A 19983-nucleotide genomic window follows, 5' to 3' on the forward strand; every position below is an offset into this window, starting at 1 on the left:
TCAGGCATCAGTCTTGGCACCAACTTTATTTGACATTGTTATTGCTGACCTTGGCACAAAAAAATGGGAGTGTGCTAATAACACTTGCAGATGAGACAAAGTTGGGAGGAATTGCCAATACCGAGGAGGACCGGAATACCATACAAGAAGATCTGGATGATCTTGTAAAAGGGAGTAATAGAAATGGGATGATATTTAATAGTGCAAAGTCATGCATTTAGGGACTAACAACAAGCATTAACTGGGGACCTATCAGTTGGAAGTGACAGTGGAGGAGAAAGAGCTGGGGGTATTGGTTGATCACAGGATAACTATAAGCCATCGATGTGATGTGGCCGTGAAAAAGCCAACACAGTCCTAGGGTGCATCAGGCAAGGTATCTCCAGCAGAGACAGGGAAGTGTTAATACCATTATACAAGGTACTGGTGAGACCTCATCTGGAATACTGTGTGCAATTCTGGTCTCCCATGTTTAAGAAAGATGAATTCAAACTGGAACAGGTGCAGAGAAGGGCTGCTAGGATGATCTGAGGAATAGAAAATCTATTTTATGAGAAGAGACTCAAAGAGCTTGGCTTGTTTAGTCTAACCAATAGAAAGCTGAAGGGAGATATGATTATCCTGTATAAATACATCAGAGAGATAAATACCAGGGAGGGAGAGGAGTTATTTAAGTTAAGCATCAATGTGGACCCCAGAACAAACACATATCAACTGGTCATCAACAAGTTTAGACTTGAAATTAGGTGAACACTTCTAGCCATCAGAAGAGTGAAGTTCTGGAGCAGCCTCCCAAGTGGAACAGTGTGGGCAAAAGTCTTAACTGGCTTCAAGACTGAGCTTGATAAGTCTACAGAGGGGATAGTATGACAGACTGACTACAGTGGCATGTGGCCCATTGGTGACTGCCTGGGCAAAAATCCCCAATGGCTGCAGATGGGACACTAGATGGGGAGGACTCTGAGTTACTACAGAGAATTCTTTCCCAGGTATCTGTCTGGTGGGTCTTGCCCACATGCTCAGGGTCTAACTGATCAGCATATTTGGGGTTGGAAAGGAATTTTCCCCCAGGGCAGATCTTTCGCTTCCTCTGCAGCATGGGTCACTTGCAGGTTTAAACTAGTGTAAATGGTAAATTCTCTGTAACTTGAAGTCTTTAAATTATGATTTGAGGACTTCAGTAACTCAGCAAGAGGTTAGGGGTCTATTACAGGAGTGAGTGGGTGAGGTTCTGTGGCCTGCAATGTGGAGGAGGTCAGACTAGATGATCACGATGGTCCCTTCTAACTTTAGTAAGAGTATCTGAGTAAGAATATACATTACAATTTTAAACCTAACCAGTATCCCATAAGTTACTTGCCACAAGATGTCAGAACATGTTAGTATTAGAGCTGAGTGTAAGTTATGCAAAAACTCTAGAGTTTTCAGTTGCCTAAGTAGCCCCTGGAATCATGGTTAAGGCTGTGCCCTCCCCATCCCCAAATCTGAAATGGCGCCCTTGTGGGCAGGCATGAAATTTGTCCTCACCCTCCCAATGTGCAGCCCCATTGGCCTGACTGGACCTGCTGCCCCAGTCCCCCCAAATATAGAAGTCAAACTATGCCTATGGGAATCTGTCTCAATGATGGCTCTAACCTTCTCTACAGAGGTGGAGCGTGGCTTAGTGTAAGCCATGTCGAGGCAAGGGGGAGTCCGGATGGTAGCTCTGATTGGGTCTTGAGGTCTGTCAGCCAGGACCATCAAAAAGGCAGCTCATGCTTGGGCCGAGCTACTGGACACCCTTTGTCACAAAAACTCCTGCCGTTTGTTTGCATTCTTCATGGTGGTTTATTTCATAAAGTTGCGGCCTTTGTGACAAACATGAGAAACAGACATACACAGACTTACTGTTACTTGCACCTAAGTGGCACCTTAATTAGTGGCCTTATCTAAAGCCTACTGAATGCAATGAACAGCATCCCTTTGACTCAGCGGGCTTTGGAAGGACTTGCAGATCTTCACTCAAGGGTTTTATTCTCACTTCCATGCACAAACAATTTAATTCAAACAGTGAAAGTCAACAGCAACATAAGAAGCGAACAGTGTCCTTGTTAATCATTTAAAACTTTAAAAAGCACACACCTGCTGGTAAAATCTGCCCTGTGCTCCTCCTGAGTCCTCCAGCCCGCGTTTGCAGCGCTCCTGCCACCCGCACCTCCCACCTGCTCCCTTGAGGCTGTGGGTGAACCTCCCTCCCTGCTTTCCTGCTCCCCACAGCTTCTACCCCTGCAACCTCCATCCCATGGAGCAGCCCTCCCACAGGGGGTGCGCCTGTTGTTGGGGGGCCCCATGCCAGGATACAGTGTGTTTTATGGTAAATCCGCCCCTGATGATGATCCCTTCTGGCCTTAAAGTATAGGAGTCTGTAAATGGAGGTGCCAGGGGTGAGGAAAGGGGGAGGAAGACTGTAGAGAGCAAGCCAGCCCAGCACTCACCCACATGAGTGGCTCTTGGGCCCCTCCCATTGGGCTGGGCCCAGCTCCCTGCTCCAGATGTTGCACTGGTTGCAGCACCACCCAGGTCTGGCCTGGCCGTCTCCTGGCAAACAACCACCCCCCATCATCACCGCTCACTAAAATTGGGCCAAAGTTGGGTAGTGCTGCAACCCCATGTGTCAGATTGCAACACTCATAGTGGGGAGCCAGGCTCAGCCCCAGGGGATAGAAGCCGCTGCTGCAGGGTGAATCAGGATGGGCTTGCTCTCCAATGCCTCCATCCCAAGGACCTCTTCTCCTAACCGGGCCCACAATCCATTTAGAACCTTCCTGTGACTCACTGATGTGATCCTCCATTTGGGAAACGCTGTATTAGACCTTGGTGTGCTGGAAGAGAATTCTGGGTATTAACATGCAATCAGCTTGCCATGCATCTCTCCTTTTCCATGCTCAGTATCCTGAACACAGTGATTTTTCCACCAGAAACTAAATTTGCAATTAAATGAGTTTTTCTCCCCTGCAATTAGGCAGTATACTTCCACCATTCTGCCTGCTCTTTGGTTGAGTCATTAATGGTGTCATGAAACATGACAAGTCCCATCCCCAGATAGAAGTCCATTACTATTCACATTCTTTTGGGGCTACATATTTATGCAATTGTCATGGAAAAACCTATTAAGTGAAATGAACGATATGAACTTTCTGCAGTATACCGCTGCTAGGAGTAAACCTCAAAATACAGCAAAAAATCCTAGATTTGCCTTAACACATAGTAAATCTAGCTCTTCAACAGGTTACATCTTTGTAAATAACTAGAAAAAATGGATTAGCTCTATAACATTGTACTACTGTTATCATATTTCTGTTGTAGTAATCAAAAGTCTCATAATCTTATAGATTTACCATGAGCTTTAGACAGAAGATTTCTCTTCTACTGTATCATTACATTTCTATTTTTAGTTTGAAAATATTTCCTTTATTTTCTTTCTCCTTCTCTGGGCTCCGGTTGAGGGGCTCATGAGGGGTGATCCTGCGTCTTGGTCCCGGACTATCACTCATACTGGCTACAGCAGAAGAGGTCAGTTCTCCAAGCCTCCCCTAGGTTCTCAGCCCCTGCAAACCTCCTGTCTCCTATTATTTCCCATCTCTGCCCTTCCTCAAAGGGGCCATATCCTTCCCTGCTTGGTCCACAATCTTCTGGAATCACTTTGGCTCTTGCAGAGTGGCATCTATCTCCTGGTCAAACACCTTCTCTCTTACCTTCTCTCTTACTTGTTGGGCTCTTACAGAGAGGTGAAGCAGAAGCTACTGCTTCTGCCAAATGCCTCCAAAGCCCCACGTAGGGGTCTAGGAAATTAAGACAAGGACTTTCCTGCTCCCATCCCTTGCCGGGCTCCCAAGGGCTCCCTAGCACTAAGCAGGGATCTACACAGCGAAGACGCAGCTCCCCCAGGCTTCTGTTGCTCTTTGCCCCTCAGAGACATTGACTCAGTACTAAACTCAGGAACAGCAGCAGCATTGTTGCTGTGACACTAGTAAAAACCCTCTTGCAGGGCCTGGGGAAGATTCCGGGTTGCGAGATCTCCCCAGGGAAGTGCAATGAATATGCTGTCAAGATGCAAGAGCGTGAGATGAGAAGTTTAACTCTCTGTCAAAAAACAGCGAAATTATATACAAAGAACTGTCCAATGCACACAAACTGGAAAAAACAGGGGAAAATATTTACCCCCATTTTGTTGAATTATAGCAATCACAGGTGTCACTTGAGACAGCAATTTTGAAAAAAATCAGATTAAAATGTGTTTTAAAGCTGACAATCTCTTTAAAATAAGAAAATAAAATTTCTTATTATCAAACATTAAGTAAATCACTAGTATTTTGCATAATCGGTCAGAGGCTCCTGAGGAAAATGTATCAATTTGATCTAAACTGGTCCAAAGTAAGATCGCTGTACTATAACAGAATTAATCTAGTTACAGAAATTCTTAAGATTTTCATAACTATCTTATTTAGTTTGTTGTGTGCTTGCTTGAAGATCATATTGTGGTCTGTTTCGGGGGGCTGTGTGCTGAGCTAAGTGAACAGGAGCAGCAACCAGTTGAATTTTGCGAAGGAGTTTAAAGACAGAGGGAGAGAGGCATCCCTTATTCCTTCCACATCCAGCTCTCAAGCAGAGAGTGCCCTGGGACAGACAGCAATCACCAGACAGAGTTAACTGCCAAGGTAAGGTTTCAGAGTAACAGCCGTGTTAGTCTGTATTCGCAAAAAGAAAAGGAGTACTTGTGGCACCCTTGATTATCATACACATTGTGAAGAGAGTGGTCACTTTGGATGGGCTATTACCAGCAGGAGAGTGAGTTTGTGTGGAGGGGGGGGCGGAGGGTGAGAAAACCTGGATTTGTGCTGGAAATGGCCCAACTTGATGATCACTTTAGATAAGCTATTACCAGCAGGACAGTGGGGTGGGAGGAGGTATTGTTTCATGGTCTCTGTGTGTATATAATGTCTTCTGCAGTTTCCACGGTATGCATCCGATGAAGTGAGCTGTAGCTCACGAAAGCTCATGCTCAAATAAATTGGTTAGTCTCTAATGTGCCACAAGTACTCCTTTTCTTTTTGCCAAGGTAAGGAGAGCGTAGCTGCAGTGAGACTTCAGCAGCAAGGGGAGAAGTAACTAGATAATACTTAGTCCTGACTTGAGTGCAGGGGACTGGACTAGATGGCCTCTCCAGATCCCTTCCAGTTCTGTGATTCTAAGGCTGAGGGACTATAACCTAATGACTGGAAGGGCACCAGCAAAGCCCTTGGGAAAGAAACATTGAGGGGAGGGAGGTGGGAGAAGGAAAGAGACAGAAAAACCCAATACACCTAACAAACTAATTCTAAACTTAAGCCAATTATCCCCGACCCATCCAAAACAAAAACCAAAACCCTGCAAGAGTAAAAAGAATGCAGGCAGAAGTCCAGCTGCTGAGTGGGGGGCTATCCACTTTATTGCACTGACTGCAACATGTACCTGCCTTATGGGTAATCATGGATGCAGGCAACTCATGGCCTTCAGAGAGACAGTATGGGCTCTGGAAGCCAGGGTGATTGAACTGGAGGACCTATGAGATACAGATGGTACAGAGAGGAGACTTTCAGGGACAAAATAGAGTGGTCCCACCCCCAGTCTGACAGCCTCTGTGCTGTTAAGGATGGCAGTCTCGGGGAAGGGGAACATCAAGCTGCAGCAGACAAACAATCCTCTAGTGGGGACCTTCATTCCAGATGATGTCATAGTATCCTCTCGCACTGAAGACACTCATCCTGGGGAGGGAACCCCAGTTACTTTGAAAAGCACAGTAAGAGAAATGGGGGGGTTTGATTATTAGAAATATAGCTATGTGGGTTTGTGATGACCAGGAGAACTGCACAGTAGATTACCAACCGAGTGCAAAGGTTGAGGATCTCACAAGATATTTAGACAGACTTATGGGCAGTTCTGGGGAGAAGCTGGTGGTTGTGGTGCAATGATATAGGGAAAGGGAGAAGAGAGGTCTTGGAGGTCAAATTTAGACTTCTAGGTAAGAGATTCAAGTCCAGGACCACCATGGTAGCATGTTCTGAAATGCTTCCAATTCCACGCACAAAGGCCAGAAAGACAGGCAGTACTGCAGGGTCTCAATGCGTGGATGAGACAATGGTGTAGGCAGCAGGGTTTTAAGTTTATTAGGAACTGGGGAACCGTTGGGGAAAAGAAGGGACTGTAGAGAAATGATGGGCTCCATCTAAACCAAAATGGAACCAGACTGCTTGTATGTAAAATTAAAAAGGTCATAGAGGATTTTTTGTTTTGCAGCTTACAACCAGGTTCTTCACTCTTAAGAGCTGGCATTAAAATAAAAATTAAAACAGAATCCCAAGAAGGCTGCCCTTACATAGCAGGGACAGGATCATGTGATCTCTAACCTTCAAAGATGCATAGCTGTTGTTCAAGGGACAAATTAAAACCAAATGTTTTTCATCTTGCACACAAGAATGCGATGCAACACACCCTATCAACCTCCTGAAGGCCAAATGTGTGCAATTTACAGCAATGAAAATTAGATACTATACCAGCAAGGTGTGCCAAGGAAATCTGCATCTAAAATTAGAGACATTCCTTGAAATAAGGGACAACTGAGAGATGCAAAATGGGTCACATGGGGTATGTCTATGCTGCAGTTAGACACTCATGGCTGACTTGTGCCTGCTGACTCAGGCTCGTTGGGCTCAGGCTAAGGGGCTGTTTAACTGCGGTGTAGACGTTCCGGCTTGGGCTACTGACTGAGCTCCGCAAGCCTCCCACCTTGCAGGCTCCTAGAGCCCAGGCTCCATCCTGAGCCCAAACTTCTACACTGCATTTAAACAGCTCCTTAGCCCACACCCCACGAGCCCGAGTCAGCAGGCATGGGCCAGCTGTGGGTGTCTAATTGAGTAGACATATCCTTCCTTTTCTACTGCTTCATAAATTGAGAGGTTTATTTTAATATAAACATATTGTCTTATCAGGGGGTGCGGCGGCCTGTCACAAACAAAAAACCAATCATAACACATCATTGATTACAGTATATAATTCACACTGAAGCCTGTATTTATAAGTCTGTCTCAGACACTGTATGTTATACAATACCTCTCTATTTCTGATGTTCTGTTTCTTGTTATTTATTTTCCAAAAACATTGGAAGTTCTTTTTGAGCAATTAAACGTTTAGCAGAAAAGCCAGCCCTTTTATTTCAAGACAACTTGGTGCCATGCGCTCCCAAAGAGTTTTCTTCAAACACCCATGTCCTGCTTCTTTGTATAGAAATGTCAGCCTTGCACTGTTTCAAATTAATTCAAGTCAATGGAAGATAAATAACTAATACTTAGGACTTTTCAGTAATAGAGCTGAAAGTGCTTTACCATGATGGCATTATTAGCCCCATTTTAGATATGGGAAAATGGAGGCAGAGAGGTTAGGTGAGTTGCCCAAGGTCACACTGGAAATTACTGGCAAAGATAGGAATTCACGGACACTTCCAGTCAGGTTCACAATCCACTAAACCATATTGTCTCAGAAAGAGAAAGAAAATCATGTGTTTTGTTTTTGTTTGTTTGTTTTTTTGTTTTTTTTTAGCAGAAGAGCCAGATTTTCTACTAAAATATTTTTGACTTCATCTGGGTTTGAGTGGCAAATATCACTGTTAAACAACAAGCAGATTTTCTCTATATGTACCACAACAATTAAGAATTTGACCAAATCATGTTTCAGCTCACACACCTTCAAGACAGAGCTGACTCAGTGGAATAGATAAAATCATTCAGAAAGTGAGGAAATTAAGAGGGTATAAAGGAGAAAAAGTTTTATATATTTCCAGGTCTGTGATAGACTTTGCACAAAAGGATAAAGCATTCAATGATTCTGAAAGATAATACATACACAAAACAAAATCTCTCTACTGTTTCAGTAGAAAGGAGTTTTTTGAGTGTAACATTAGAGTGTAAATGAAAGTTAACAAGACAGGTTGCATTGGCTACTGAAATTTACAAGAAATGCCTGCAGCGAGACTGGATGCATTAAACTTAGATGAGTACAGTGCAGTGCTTGAATAACCTACTTCAACATTTTGGGGATGAACTGTTGCTTTTCTATATTTGAGAATGGATAAATTTGTAGAAAAAGCAGTTTAGCTACATTTGAAAAAACAGATTTCTGGAAAGACTTTTTGGAATGTTGTGACGTTATTGGATTAAAATATGACTATATAGATCATTGTTACAACCACTATTATATATTTGCAATGAATCTTGTACAAAATGTGGTATGTAAGGTATCTATGAAAAGGTTATGATTTGCTGATTATGATTATGCTATTTCTATGCACGTATCATTTTTGTATTTGAAGCTGTAAGTACTAGCTTTATACATGGATTTCAAATGTTTGCTCCTGGGGTAACACCCACAAAGTAGTTAGCCAGCACATCTTGGAGAGACTATTCAAATTGAGTGGCCCATCAAAAGGACACTTAACTCACAATGGACCATGGGAGACATGGGAATGGACTGTCTTATAAACGTGCTATCTGGTATATAAGTAATGGCTTCCTGCAATGACTGAGTGAAATTGAGCATGAACATGTGACTTGCCCATGTGACTCCAAACATTCTGTAAAAGCACTCTAATGTGCTACAGTACTGCCCTATGTAGACCTTGCTGACACACTCTAAATGGTACCTAGTTCGTACTGATCTAGTCCCATTTGAAATCACACCCCTCTAGTGTGCTTTGCTGGTGCTGTGTAGACAAGTCCCAAGAAAAAATTAAAAAGGGCTTTTCATTCGTGAAATATTTTTCAACATGACCCACACTGACCTCTATCATTATGCCCCTCAAGAGCTGTCACAGACTATAAAGCTGAAATGTTTAACCACCAACATGGTATAACCCCATCCACAGGCTAATTTAGGAATATCAACTGCTACAATTAATTCCTTACTTTCTAAACTATTGATTAGCCGGAAATACCATCAGCAAGCTTTGCTGAATCACTGAAATGATCACAGGAGAAACATTTACTTAATGCATTTCTTACTTGCAGCGTTCAGTCAATTCCCAACTGAAAATGACTGAAGATTTGTGTAAGATTCTATATAGTCTCTGAAAATTCCTTTTGAATAGCAGATGTGGAGGGGCCAACAAGATTTCATCCTATTTGAATAGGTATTTCAAAAAGGAATATTCTAACCTACTATAATAAAAAGAAAAAAAACCTGTATTTTACAATAAGACAAGGAGATTCCACGTTAGTACTGTTATTACTCAGACGTCACTGTCATGATTTATAGTATCTCCAGAACATTGGAGGAATTATATTAAATTACAGAGCTATTACTTTATTGAGTATAAACACATTTGTAAGTATGAAGAAAAACAGAAAACCACCATTTAATATCCATCAGATTGGAGGGTTTTATCATTAGAACACCATGCTTGGAATTCTGTCTACTTCCATTCAAAACACCTCCTACTAGTAATGATAGCATGCTACGTCAATACAAAACACATCTTATAATGTTCAGTATTCTATGGGAAATTCCCACCCCAAAACCCAAATCAGTAATTTTTCATTCAAAGTGGATGCTTCCAGACTAAAGTATTTCTACAAGTGTCCATGTATCTTTCTGTCTGTCTCTCACTCCGTACCCCCATTAGTCTAACCTGAGACATCCACACTGAAAGGATGAATTGAAAACAAGAGATAACAGACATTGCTTAGTTCCAGGAGTTTAAGTAGGGCTCTGAGTTTAGCTTCTAATTTGACAATTTGAAAATCTTGTCGACGAATTTCAGATGTAAATGGCAGAGATCACGAAAGTCACTGATCACTGAATTTCCACTGGTGTTTCTTGAAAGACTTTGACATAGCCAAACTGCAAAAAAACCTCTTCCAATTTTGGATATGGAGATATGAATCTTAGTTTTCATACTGGAAATAAGGCATACATTTTTCACAGTGAGATTAATTAACCATTGGAGGAATTTTAAATAAAAATTAAATGTTTTCCTAACTAGAAAATTATTCTGGGAAGTTCTATGGCCCGTATTATACAGGAGGTCAGACAATACGATCACAATGGTCCCTTCTAGCCTTGGAATCTATGAATATTATCACTCCCCTTTCTCCTGCCCCTCCCCTCCACACCCGTTCATAGTTTCAATTCAAGGTTCTAATGTTCACTGATCTGTGCTAAAAACTGAAGTTTATTATAAGGGCAACAAGGTCCCATCATCACTAACTTAAATACCAAAAAAGCCATCAAATTAATCCCCTGCCTCACAACCCTCACACCCGAAATATGTATGCACGTGTCTATGTGCATGTGCACACTACTATAGTTGGAGGAGGACTGAAGGCAAAAATTATGTTCCTCCTTTCTACGTTCAGATATAGAGCATATTATATACACACATATGCCCACACCAAACAGCCAACAGAATGCAAAAGGTTATATTTCTATTGGGGGTACAGAGAGAAAAAGTAAAGCAATGGAGTCAAGTTCAAGTGGTTTGTAACTCACTACAAAGCCTGTTCAATCTACAGTATCTACTTTATAATATGTTCTTACAATTTAGGATACTGCACTCAAACAAAAGGCTCTAAAGCTCGTAGTGTGTAAGGTTATGTCAGATACCTACACCATGTGTACAATACAAATACACACTCTGATGGTGTTAATGAAGAGAGAAACAGACGCAAATAAATTAGGTATGGAAGTGTTTTGGGACATTATAAAACTATTTCAACATATGCAAATTTTAAGTTATCAGTTCTGTTGACTGATTTTATAGTCATTAACTTGAAGACCACTGAAATCTGTGCACTGGAATAATTAGACACCAGGTTGATAGGCACCTTAGATTTGCCTATCTGAGGGTAGGTAGAGGTATCTTTGCTGCTCCTTCAGGTGTAACTGATACCATATGCCTTTTTTTCAGTGTATCCCTGCTAGCATACAGGTGAACATTTAAGAAGCTGAATATTTTTAAATTAATCAATTACCTGATAGCTTCATGAGGAGCTCAGATGCTGCCTTGACAGACATGTCCTGCCTTAACACATTTGTCTGCACTTCCTGTGGCTTGACAGTCTCCTCAGGGATGCTTGGGGCTGAGGCTTCAGATCCCGGGTTGAACACATAGCTGGACTGAGACAAAGTTGAGCTTGCAGCTTCTTCATCCCGAGGCTCATCTTTCACTTTAAATGTAGGAGTCAAGGGCTCTTTTTGATTTGCAGCTGTCAAGGGAGTTAAAAGGCTGGACTTAATGAGATGTGTACTGCATAATCACACAGCAGCAAGAAACAGGAGTGAACTGCAACCCAAGAACAGCTGGAGCAGATACTGAGCACTAGAACATGACACCATTTAGAGATGGCTGGTGAGGTAGGTAGGTATCTGCACCTTTTGTACAAAGAGCATCTTTGGCACATAAGAGCTCAGTGTGTTGAATCTCAAGGAAACGTACATTTCCCACTCCTCCCTTTCTTCTTCTGCCCCTACCCCACAACAGCTTTCCCATTGCTTGTGCTGTCTTGTATGTCTCCCACAAGCCTGATGGACACCTGAAGATACCACATCACATAATAGCCAATTTGACACAACCCATAACCATTTAATTATGAAGCTATTTTTTAAAAACTGGATATAAAAGAGAGGAATAATAAAGGATAGCAAGAGAGGAGGCAGAAGAGGGGAGCAAAAGGAAATGGAGAAGAGCAAATTAGTTACCCAAATCCAAATGGTTTGTTGTAATAATCTTACAGGTGTGAATAGAAGGAATTTTAGAGGTCCCAAATACTTCTTGGGGAAGAGAGCCCTGCATTATCAAAATATTTGGAGATTTTGTTAAAATATCATTTTAACCCCAGTCCCCACCCTGGAGAAAAACCAAACAAAGCAAATAGGTTTTCTTTTTAAATGCCTCATGTGAACAACTGCTGCTTCTGGGAGCAAGTTCCATAGATCTTGGTGCTGCTTATGTTGGCTTGGCACAGAATCACTTTGGCAAATAGCTCTTCAGTTAGTAGTTGCTAGTGTTGATCCATGGCACTGGATTTGGTCAACTTGGTGAAACCAGGGACCTGGATACCACTTAAACAATATTGCCAACTCCAAACATTCTAAACTTATGAGTCAAGCCCCCTAAAATTATGAGAATGCCTTAAATCATTAGATTTATTTTAAAAATTGTGATATTATTTTTCCCCTGCCTCTTAATTTTTTAACTTTTAGGCAAAGCCACCTGCCCCCAATTTGCCTGTGATTATCCCTTGTTCAAAATTCCACTTCAAGTGTGCTCAAAATGCAGGCCTCCCTGTTGCAGGCGGACTCTCCTTACCAGCTCCCCAGTGCCCTGGAGAGCTGCCATTCTATCCCTCTCTAATCCCATACCTACCTAGGAACAGAGTAAGCAGCTCCCCCACAACATTCTCCCTCCTTCAGTCATCTATCCCTCACCTACCCGCTACATTCACTTCTCTCACATATTCCTCTTTCTCATCACATTCTCCCTCTCTGCCACACCGCAGTCCCTGGCACACCCTCAGTCTGCTTCTCACATTGCCCCTCTCCACTCCTCTCAGTTTGCCTCTTGCCCACCACCTCAATCTTCCTCATGCCTCCAACCATTCTCCTAGCTTCTCACAGATTCCTTACCTGTCTCCTAATGTATTCCCCCTCCTGGCTGCTCATGCACCTCCACATTCCCCTGCCCGACTAAGGGGTCATCATCTTCCCTGAGGGCAGTTCGGCTTAAGTCTCTTTGGAAAGAGTGGGAGCTAATGGCCATCTTTGCCATGGGCAGCTTCATTTTCCCTTGTGAAGGTTAAAAGAGACATGGTGACCAGATCTGGCTGCAGCCTTTGGCATCAGGTAGAAAGGCAGAAATGAGAGATGACACCCATTTTGGCTAAGGGCCAAATTATATGAGATGGAAGGCATGAAAATCCTTAAAGCAAATATTGCAAGACTAGTGACAAAGTCACGAGTGTTGCAAGACAACACTACTCCAGCTCAGCGAGTGACTTATAGAGTCAATGCTGGCCACACAGCACCAGACTTAGTTGACTAAGGCTGAAGAGACTGCCCCAAACATCAGGGGTTTGATACAGCCCTCCTGCTCTTCACAGGTCTGGATGATGTCTGTGACTTACAGACACTCTTTGTTTTTGATGTGGAGGAAGGCTGGAGAGAAGAGAAGCAGAACTTGAGGGAGGATATTGAAAGAAAAACTGGCTGGGTAATTAGCTAACTATAAACAAAAATAGACCCCAAATGGGCGAAAGAAAAGACAAACGAACGAGGGAAACACCGAGGATGCTAAGCAAGCTCCAGGCTAACTGAATCGTTGGTGGCCAGAAGGAATTAACAGAAGGGCAGCTGAGGCCACTGCTTCTCAGAACGTTGCTCAGTGGGAGGCACGGGGAAGAGTGTAGTGGCTCCAACAATCACAGCTCCCTGGAAGTTATCGAGCTTATGTTGCAGGAGGCATGCGTAGCCCAAGAGTGGAAAATATGAAGAATACACCTCAAAGAAGAACAGGGGGGTTGCTTTTACAATTACCCTTTTAAATGCCTCACATAAACAACTGCTCCTTCTCAGAGCAAGCATACATAAAGCTACTTTTGAAGCTTGGTCTTCTGCTTTGTAACCCTATCTGAAGTGCTCAAAGGAAGAGATAATGAAGTTTTAAGTGCAATCATAGTTGCTTCTCAGATGATGAGAAACTTGAAGTTGGTGGCCACAATCAATTTGAGGGTGCTTAAAAAGGATACAACTCTTGGACACACATTCCACTGCGCCTTAAAAAATATATATATATCCAGACCTCTAATACACATTTTAAAAGCTTTGCAATTTACACTATGGAGCTGCTTGGGTTGCCTTTGGATGATTTATATTTTTGGTTGGGCTTAGGGTTGGCACGATGCTATCACAGATCATTTAAGGAAGTGATGTGGATTGGGCTCACCCAGTAAGTATGCACATTTCAGTGCATGTTGACAATACTCACTCTTAAGGAATTAAATCATCTTAAATGTGAACATTTTAATATGCATTTTTAGCACTTATGCCACCATATGGATTTTTTACCTTTACAATTTTAGGTAATCTAATGCAAAAATATGCATTAATGCAATGATAAGCATTGCATTAAATTCACCAAAATACAGGTTATGGTTAACATAGTTATGCTAACCTCACCAAGTTACATATGTAAGCCCTCCAAACACCTCCACCATCCGTTGTCCAGGTCTGACCCTTCTGTCTAGCTCTGTCTCTCATGCCCCATTTCTAAACTAGATAGTCTATTCTAGGGTTCCAATTTGGCCCATGTGTGGTGGCATTGTGTACCAGCACATCTCCCAAGAAGAGTGTAGCAGCACCTCTTGGGGTCCAGAATCTCAACTTTTATCTCAGTCTCAATTTACATTTGAATCAATTTGGCTCTCGGAGGTACAGGGGTCCATTCACATGGAATTCAATGCAGGATCAGGGCCCATGTCTAGACAGGGCTTTAGAGATGTGGTTTTGGCTAAATTATACAAGGAAAAAGGCTAAACTGATGTTCCTGCCTTTCCTGATTTCTCTTGTATAGATGCATTATTCTAGTCAGAAGTCATAACTCATCCAGCAGAATATATATTTGTTTGGTTAACTGAAAGCTCTTCCTCCTGGAACATTTCCTGAACTGTCAAAACCCTCCCCAGATGAATACGTCCAACCCAGAGGACACACAAACCTAGGACAGTTATTACCAGGGCTTAAATTCTCAGAGACTATTTCCTGGAATCCCCAGGTCCCTCCCCCATTTGGGGCTCCGGGCTTCAGCTGTGGGCTGGGGCTTTTGGGGGCTTCAGCCCCACAGGAGGTGCCAGGGCTTGGGATTTCAGCCCTGCCAGAGCTCCCGCAGATTTGAAAATATTTATCAGAGCTCATCTCTGGATAGCCCCAGCTGAATTTCAGCCCTAGTTATTACAATTAATTGAAAAAAGAACCAACTATTGTGTTGATATCCATTTAACATTCCCTGTTGCTCTAACCTGAAAGATAACAAAGAGGATTCCAAGCTAAACCAAGTCTATATAGAAGAGTAAATAAACATAAATAAGATTTTCCAGAGTGATGGATCTGCACTAGGATAAATTAAAATTACAGGTGAGAAAACTAATCTTGTCTCTCTTCAGTACCAGTTTCACTGCTCCAGACAGAATTCATCATAACACATGGGAAGTAGCACACAGTGACCAATCATCAACCACATTGGGAGAAATAGTGAACAGATGTAATAGTCATTACAAATAAAGGAATCAGAAAGTTTTCAACAGAAGCTGCTGACCAAACCAATTCACTTACTGTGTATTTCTCAGTGCTTACAACACTTATGACTGAAAAAAGGAAAAGGAATTATCTGCTTCAAGTGAAGCTTGGTGTTATAAGTTGGGCACAGTGAAAGACTGGTCTGTGGTCCAGCTACTAATGGGTTGAAAGTAAGAATTTAAGAAAATAAAAGAATCCCCACTCAACCTTCCTGCCGAAGGGAAGGCTGCAAGAAAAGAGATCTACAGAGCCAGTAAATAGACACACCATGGTTGAAAGTAGCTCTAATGAAGGGCTCTAGAACCACACAGCAATAACCTTGGGCCCTAGGATGCTTTATAAGTGGTGCTTGTGAGCCACAACTACAAAGGCATGAGATAGCAGGATCCAACCAAAGACAGCAGTGGGAGATGTGAGGATCAGTGGCACCAAGTGCTGAGACATGAAGCTAAGTAAGCTAAGAAAGGAAAACTTTTTACAAGGAACCCTAGGGTTTATGGGAAGAAAAGAAAGGAATAACGTTTTAGTTGGGATCCCATTGAGGCTAGAATGCCTGAGTGACTCAATAAGTGAATACTTACTAAGATTCCAGGTGGGAAGTTGTGGGCATTGGGGATCAGGAAGAACCAAAGAATTCTGATGATTCATATTCATTATATTTGGAAGGATCCATTGTTTGATGTTGAACATTCACACCCTAAAGAGAAGCTGTGATGAGTAAAGGACTAACAGTATGATGATAAGTATTACTAGCTATTTTTGCTATTATATTGGGAAAGTTGGGGGGCTGGAGTAAACTTTGGCAAACTATATACAAGACCCTAGATCACACTTGCAGATAGCCAGGAAGTTTGTAAAATCTGCAAACTCTGCAAAAGGAGCAAGTGGTGAAGTGATCTTTTTGCAGGAAGAAACTATGTGGTTGAGATCTGTTATTGACTTTTCAGAATAAGATCCTATTTACCTGATAATTTCTATTTGACCTATTAGAAAGAGATGCTTGGAAATACATGGCTTGGAAATAGAAATGCCATTCTCCTGACAGGATAGAATCTAGCTGGGTCTCTCACTTGCTCTTGTTCTTTCCGGTGCCCTCTCCTCAAAGGATCTGATAGATTACAGAACACGGGTTGTCATTCACCGTACGTGAGGTGCTGTAACACAATTCTGTTCAGTTTCCAACTCCTTGTGTACTCAATCTCTACCTCAGGAAAACCAAGTAGGCTACCACCTAAGCTCCCCACTGAAAGAAATTTGCCTCTGTGGGAACTATTGCCGGCAAATTCACTGTGTGTGTTTGAGATCCTCCACAAGGATCTGAATTGAAATATACATTGTCAAAGTGAAACCCTAGTTCCATATGAACTAGGGTGGTGAAACTGTAGTGTAGGCATGCCTAAAGGGAAGGGATATGAGTGTTAAGCCTTACCCCTGAGCAACAACCTATCAGGTGCAACACTCTATTTAAATTCATGGTTATTCAAATCATCTTGTTTAGGAATATTAAGGCAAATTGGAAGTAATAGTAGAAGTGAAGTGTTCGAAAAAAGTTAGCTACCTAGCTCCACCTTTTCTTAAACTGCTTTGAACCTAAGTGTTTGGGGCGGGGGGGTGGAGGTTTAAGGAAACCAGAGAGTGCTATTTCACACACAAGTATTGCCACAAGAAATCCCTTCCGTCACCACTACTGGCTAAATTACAGCTAGTTCTGAACAGTGAACCCAGAAAAGAGAGCATGCAGAGTAGGAGTGTGACTGGCCATAGGGAGAGGTGCACAGAAAAATGGAGGCTGCTTGTCTGTGTGAGCCCACTGAATGAGTTTTTGTTCCCTTACTGGAACCTGCTTGCAGGCTACATGGTGTGATGTAGATTCTGGTAGGGTGAAGACAGGAAATTTTTGGTTTAAAAACCCCTCTACTACTGTCTTCAGGGCCGTCCCCCTGTTTGCCAGCTACATGGCGCATGGCCCATTGCAACAGAGGCATGATCCTGAAGGGAAAGCAGGTCAGTACCAAGTGCTAAAACCATCCTGCTGAACCCACTGATATGTCCCTAGTCTGTTGTCCAGCAAAGTGAGACCCTCTGCGAGGGCCCTTTCCACCCTAACAGATGAAGACCAAGCTGGAGGAAGATGGACGGGGGGGAAACGATTTGTTTCCCATGAGAAAGAATTTCTTGCAAAAGGCTCTCTCACAGAGAGCAGCAGAGAAAACATCTGCTCACCTCCATGAAAGCAGAGATACTGGGGAAGGAGCTTTCAAAGAACGAGCGAATGAAACTCCGCCTTTTTGCCAGTGGATCTGACTGAAAGGCCTATGAGTTATGACTTCTGCTCAGAGCAGTAGATCCCATCACAGAACAAAGAGAATTATCATTATGTTTGTTTCTGTGAATAGTAATTTGTGCACAATTTAAATCTAGGTTGAAAATATACCCTTTCTAGAAGCACAGGGTTGTATATTTCTTGCTGTGTCTTGGGGAAATGCACTGGGAAGCAGTTTGTTGTACTGAAGTTCAAATCACGCTTCATTAGCGCAGACTTTCCATTCCTGTATGCTGCTAAATTCTGTGCATTTCTGGGAGGTGTAAAATATGAGAGATTTGATTTTGATGATGCCAAGAAATTCTTGGATGTAAAACAGCAATCTATTGGGGAAGGGGAAGATGAAGCTGGTGATATATCAGAAGCAGAGGTTATTAAAAGCTTTTATTTGTCCAACTTTTAATTAACTGTGCTATTGCCCTTTTTGGGTTTTATTTTCAATTAAAGATCTAGATGGAAATTATGAAAATGTGAATCTGAAGAGACACTTCAAAGAGCTATCTTGACATCAGTAATATCTACACTGACAGCAACATTATGGAATTTACAATGTTTTTAACTTAAGGACATGACCAAATATTTGCCAGCCATGTGTGCTTACATATTCTATTTGAAATCTCTGATTTGGGCATAAACTATGGACTTTAAACATATGCAGTATATTCTTTTCCTTCGAATTGCAAAAGAAATATATCAGTTTTGACAATTTAATTGGGTGTACTTTTTATTATTTTAAAAATAACCTTCTGAAGAGTCTCCAAACCAGCCAATTCAGCACTGTTGATGGGAAACTTTGCAGGGAGATTTTGCTTGACACCACATAAGTACCAAGGTTTTCAAGAACCCACACAGTACGGATGATCTTTCTAACTAATAATGCAATTTACCTCATAATGTACTGTATGGAGCAGTCAGCTGATTTAGTAGTTTATTATTCTATCAATGGATTCAGCTGAGAAAACATGAGTACAGAGTTTAGTGTTTTTCAGTCATCAGAATCCCAAGATAGTATTATTTCCTAAAATGTGTATCACTGTATGGCTGTGATATCAGTTATGAATTAAAAGGGGTTTCCCCCACCCTCCTTAAACACAGACTGTAGTTTCTTTAACAAGTAAGGCTGGCCAAACTTTATATATTAATAAGTGCTCCTGTTAGTTTTCCCTCATATTAGAGTGTTTTCACATGAGCAGTTTAAACAGCATAAAAAGAACTGTAGACACAAAGTACATCCTAAGATAAAAAGAGTTGTTGTCTAGGGCAATGCAATTGGGTGAACACCAGGAGGAGAAAGGGAATGAAGTATGCTTCACAATTATTGTTTCCACACAAAGTCCCTTTGAAATCAGTAGCTCAAGAATGACATTTATTTCAATGGGACTCATTTATTTTAAATTGTGATGAAAAGTAAACACTTCACAAAAACTAGCACAGTAAGGATGTTATTATACTATGCTGGCCATGGCAATTTGGCTTAATGTGAGAAAACGCTGTTTTATAACAATAGGAAACACAATTTTTAAAATGAGTGGAAGGGAAAAATTTTCACACAGACACATACTTTGAATCTGCTGAAATTGAAACCATAAAAATAGAAACTAACATTCTGCAGATTAAGTTACAAATGCAGTTACAGGGTTTCTGTATGGAATTGATGTACAGAAAACAAACTAAAACAAAATGAAAAAACGTGTTGGCTCTGATTCAACAAAGCACTTAAGCACGTGTTTAACTTTAGGCCTGTTTGAACTGAAGTAAATGCAAAAAAGTAAAGCCCATGCTTAATTGATTTGCTGGATCAGAGGTCATTAAACAGAGTCAAACAGACTACATGACCATAACCAGTAACTAACAAGCTAAAGGGAAATTATTAAACTGGAGAAGATGGGGATCAGTAGAAGAATTATAAAGGGGTATGAAACTGGCAACAGGTTGTGCTGAAAGCAGAACTATCAAGCTGGAAGGAGGTAACTGGTGGAGTTTCTCAAGGATCAGTCTTGGGACCAATCTTATTTTATATTTTAATTAATGACCTTGGCTCAAAAGATCAGCATGTGCCAATGAAATCGGTTGATGATAAAACGTTGGGAGATACCATCAATACAGAGGAAGGTTGGGATATTATAAAGGAAGAATTGGAAAAGCTTGAGGACTGGAGCAATGGAAATGGGATGAAATTTAATAGTGCAAAGTCATGCACATAGGGACAAATAAGAACTTCTGCTATCAATTGGAAACAACAGAAGAGGAGAAAGACCTCAGTGTATTAGTCGACCACAAGATGACTATGACCAATCTGATGT

At 41.7% G+C, this 19983-nt stretch overlaps 1 protein-coding gene across 6 annotated transcripts in view; it reads right to left on the reverse strand.

Moving 5' to 3' along the window:
- The window catches only part of ZNF827 (zinc finger protein 827), a 162940-nt gene that overhangs the window by 93261 nt on the left and 49696 nt on the right, over positions 1 to 19983 (reverse strand). For all 6 annotated transcript variants that reach the window (XR_007356237.2, XR_012668099.1, XR_007356239.2 and 3 more), the window contains exon 5: positions 11040 to 11273. Coding sequence is in view for 3 of the 6 variants with exons in the window: in XM_048846963.2 (XP_048702920.1) it covers positions 11040 to 11273 (234 nt within the window). In the remaining 3 variants the exon portion in view is untranslated. The remainder of the gene's footprint in view (positions 1 to 11039; positions 11274 to 19983) is intronic.

The sequence above is a fragment of the Caretta caretta genome, chromosome 4 (genome assembly GCF_965140235.1).
Source record: "Caretta caretta isolate rCarCar2 chromosome 4, rCarCar1.hap1, whole genome shotgun sequence".
NCBI lineage: Eukaryota > Metazoa > Chordata > Testudines > Cheloniidae > Caretta > Caretta caretta.